General features: G+C 58.7%; 1 protein-coding gene across 1 annotated transcript in view; it reads right to left on the bottom strand.

The window, feature by feature from the left end:
- Positions 1–447: 447 nt before the first annotated feature.
- LOC143033039 (uncharacterized) overlaps positions 448–2,213 on the bottom strand; it is a 2,409-nt gene continuing 643 nt past the window's right edge. Inside the window, exon 1 of the mRNA XM_076198238.1 lies at positions 448–2,213. This exon is cut by the window's right edge and continues 643 nt beyond it. Within this exon, the coding sequence (XP_076054353.1) occupies positions 739–2,169 (1,431 nt within the window). The 5' untranslated portion in view covers positions 2,170–2,213 and the 3' untranslated portion in view covers positions 448–738.

Here is a 2,213-nt window from a genome sequence, read left to right as displayed (position 1 = left end):
CGGGTGCGATCCTTCGGGGCGGCAGCTTGACCGGCTGACTATCCCCTGTGTGTATGCGGTGTTTCACCAGGCTGGTCCGGCCCAGGTCGGTATCCCCCTTCGAGAAGACGTCTGCATACCGTGTCAACACTTTCCTCACCTCGTCAACCTGTTCCCCAGACAGACATACCGAGCTCCTCTGCAATAGATCCTGCAGATGAGGTGGGACTTCAGTGTTACCCCCCTGCGTGTCCTCGAAGTGACCTTCCGTGATCATAGTCGCCTGTCCACCACCCTCGTCCGGGCCCAGGCTTTCCCCTTCCTGCTCCTCACTTAGACGGCAACGGTGGCTGGTTTCGGGTGGTGGTACAGTGTGGGCTTCCTCTGCGTCAACGGCGCCCTCCCTAAGCGGCACCACGTCACCTCCGACCGATATGGTCATCTCCCCGAAATCCAGCACCACCCTGCTTTGCTGGAGGTAGTCTAGACCGAGCAAGTTCTCCCCGACGTCAGCTACAAAAACAGGAAGATGCTCCTCAGTGTTGCCAACCGTTACCCTGGCATGCACTGGTCCCCTCAGCTGCGTGCAGTGCCCCGTAATCCCACACAGCTGTTGCTGGGCCACCGGGGGTCGTCCAGTTGCCACCATGCCGTCCTGCACGAAGGTGCGTTCTGCGCCCGAGTCCACCGTGAAGCAGCAAGACTTACCGTCCACTTGCCCGCCTACCTGAACGGTCCGGGCGCCCTCGGCGCGGCAACTTAAACGGACTGGGGTCTCCCGTCTTCCGGCTGGTATTCGACCCCTTCCGCCAGCCCCTCCCAGTTTCCCGCTACCTTCTTGCTATCCTTGTCGGAGACGATGGCACACCCTGCCGTCTTATACCCCTCACCACAACTCCAGCAACAGGGTTTGTACCGATGCGGCCCTGCTCCAGCACCGACAGCCTTTCCGCCATGCGTTCCCTGCGGGCAGTACTTTTTGGAATGCCCTTGTTGCCCACAAGAGTAGCATTTACCCCAGAACTCACCTGAGGGTGATGCAGGTCTAGAGGGGGATTTGTCCACTTTCCCCTTCTTTGCTCTCACCTTGTATGAGTCACTGTTCCAGCTGGGTCGCTCCCGCGTAATCCGGAGAAACGACTCCATCTCCAGGCCCCTCGCCAGGGCCTCCTGTAGGTCCTTGGGGTGCGCCTGCTGGACGTATATCCTCAGCTGCTGGTTATCGATAGCGTCAACAAACTGATCCCGCAAGAGAATGGTGATCATCTCCTCACTGGCCTCCGGGTACGCACGGCGCACCAATACCTCCAAATCCTGCGCTAAGCGTGTCAGGGTCTCTCCCGGGCCTCTTACCCGGGCCCGGAACCTTGTCCTGAACACCTCAGTTTGATGCTGATGCCCGTACCTCCTCTCCAACGTCGCCGTCACCTTACTATAGGAGCTCCGCTGGGTGGCTGGCAGTTGGTTCAGGACTTCCAACGCTGGGCCTTTGAGCGCCCACACAAGCTGCATGGCCATCTCAGGTCGACTCCACTGGTGGGCGCTAGCCAGGAGCTCGAACTGTGTCTTGTACGCTTCCCAAGACACTGTCCCGTCGAACTCCTGCGGGCGGCGCCTCGTCCCACTCCCTAGCCTCCGTGACGTGGAGGCAGCCGAGAGGCCCGACCTTACCGAGGCTGGCGGGGATGGCGGAGGCGACAAAACATTCGCCGGGGCGCCCGGGGGAGACGGAAACGCCTTTGCCAATGGAGAACGGCTCTTGAGTCTTTCGTGCCGACTATTAGCTTCGTCCTCGTCACTATCTTCCGCCTCGCTAGCTTGCTCACTCTCCCGGGGCAGCGTATCCTCATGCCGGAAGAGGGCAGGGGGCACTTGTGCTGCCACAACTTCATCCACATACCTCCTAAGGTCACTGGCCACTTTTTCCACCTCTCCCTTCACCTCGTCCTTGGTGAAAACTGCCTTTAAAACTTCTCCTTTCACCCGCGAGCACTCCTCCTTAACGAGTCCAAACACCTGTTTGAACACACTGTCAACACGGTTCGCCACAGCTTGAATTTCGGCTTGCTGTGCTTTTCCTTGCTCCGATAAAGCATGGTTCACCATTGCTTGCAGTTCAGCGTGCTGTGTCCTTCCTTGCTCCGCCATAGCCCTTATAACGTCTGCTAGTGTGGTTTCCATATTAGCCATGCTAGTGTAATAACTCTACGGCACTGAAAACGACCACAATACCA

This window comes from Oratosquilla oratoria, chromosome 15, assembly GCF_046742065.1.
Source record: "Oratosquilla oratoria isolate Oo_2021 chromosome 15, ASM4674206v1, whole genome shotgun sequence".
In the NCBI taxonomy this organism is placed as follows: Eukaryota; Metazoa; Arthropoda; class Malacostraca; order Stomatopoda; family Squillidae; genus Oratosquilla; species Oratosquilla oratoria.
The sequence above is the reverse complement of the archived record's forward strand: the minus strand, read 5'-3'. Positions and strand labels throughout refer to the sequence as shown.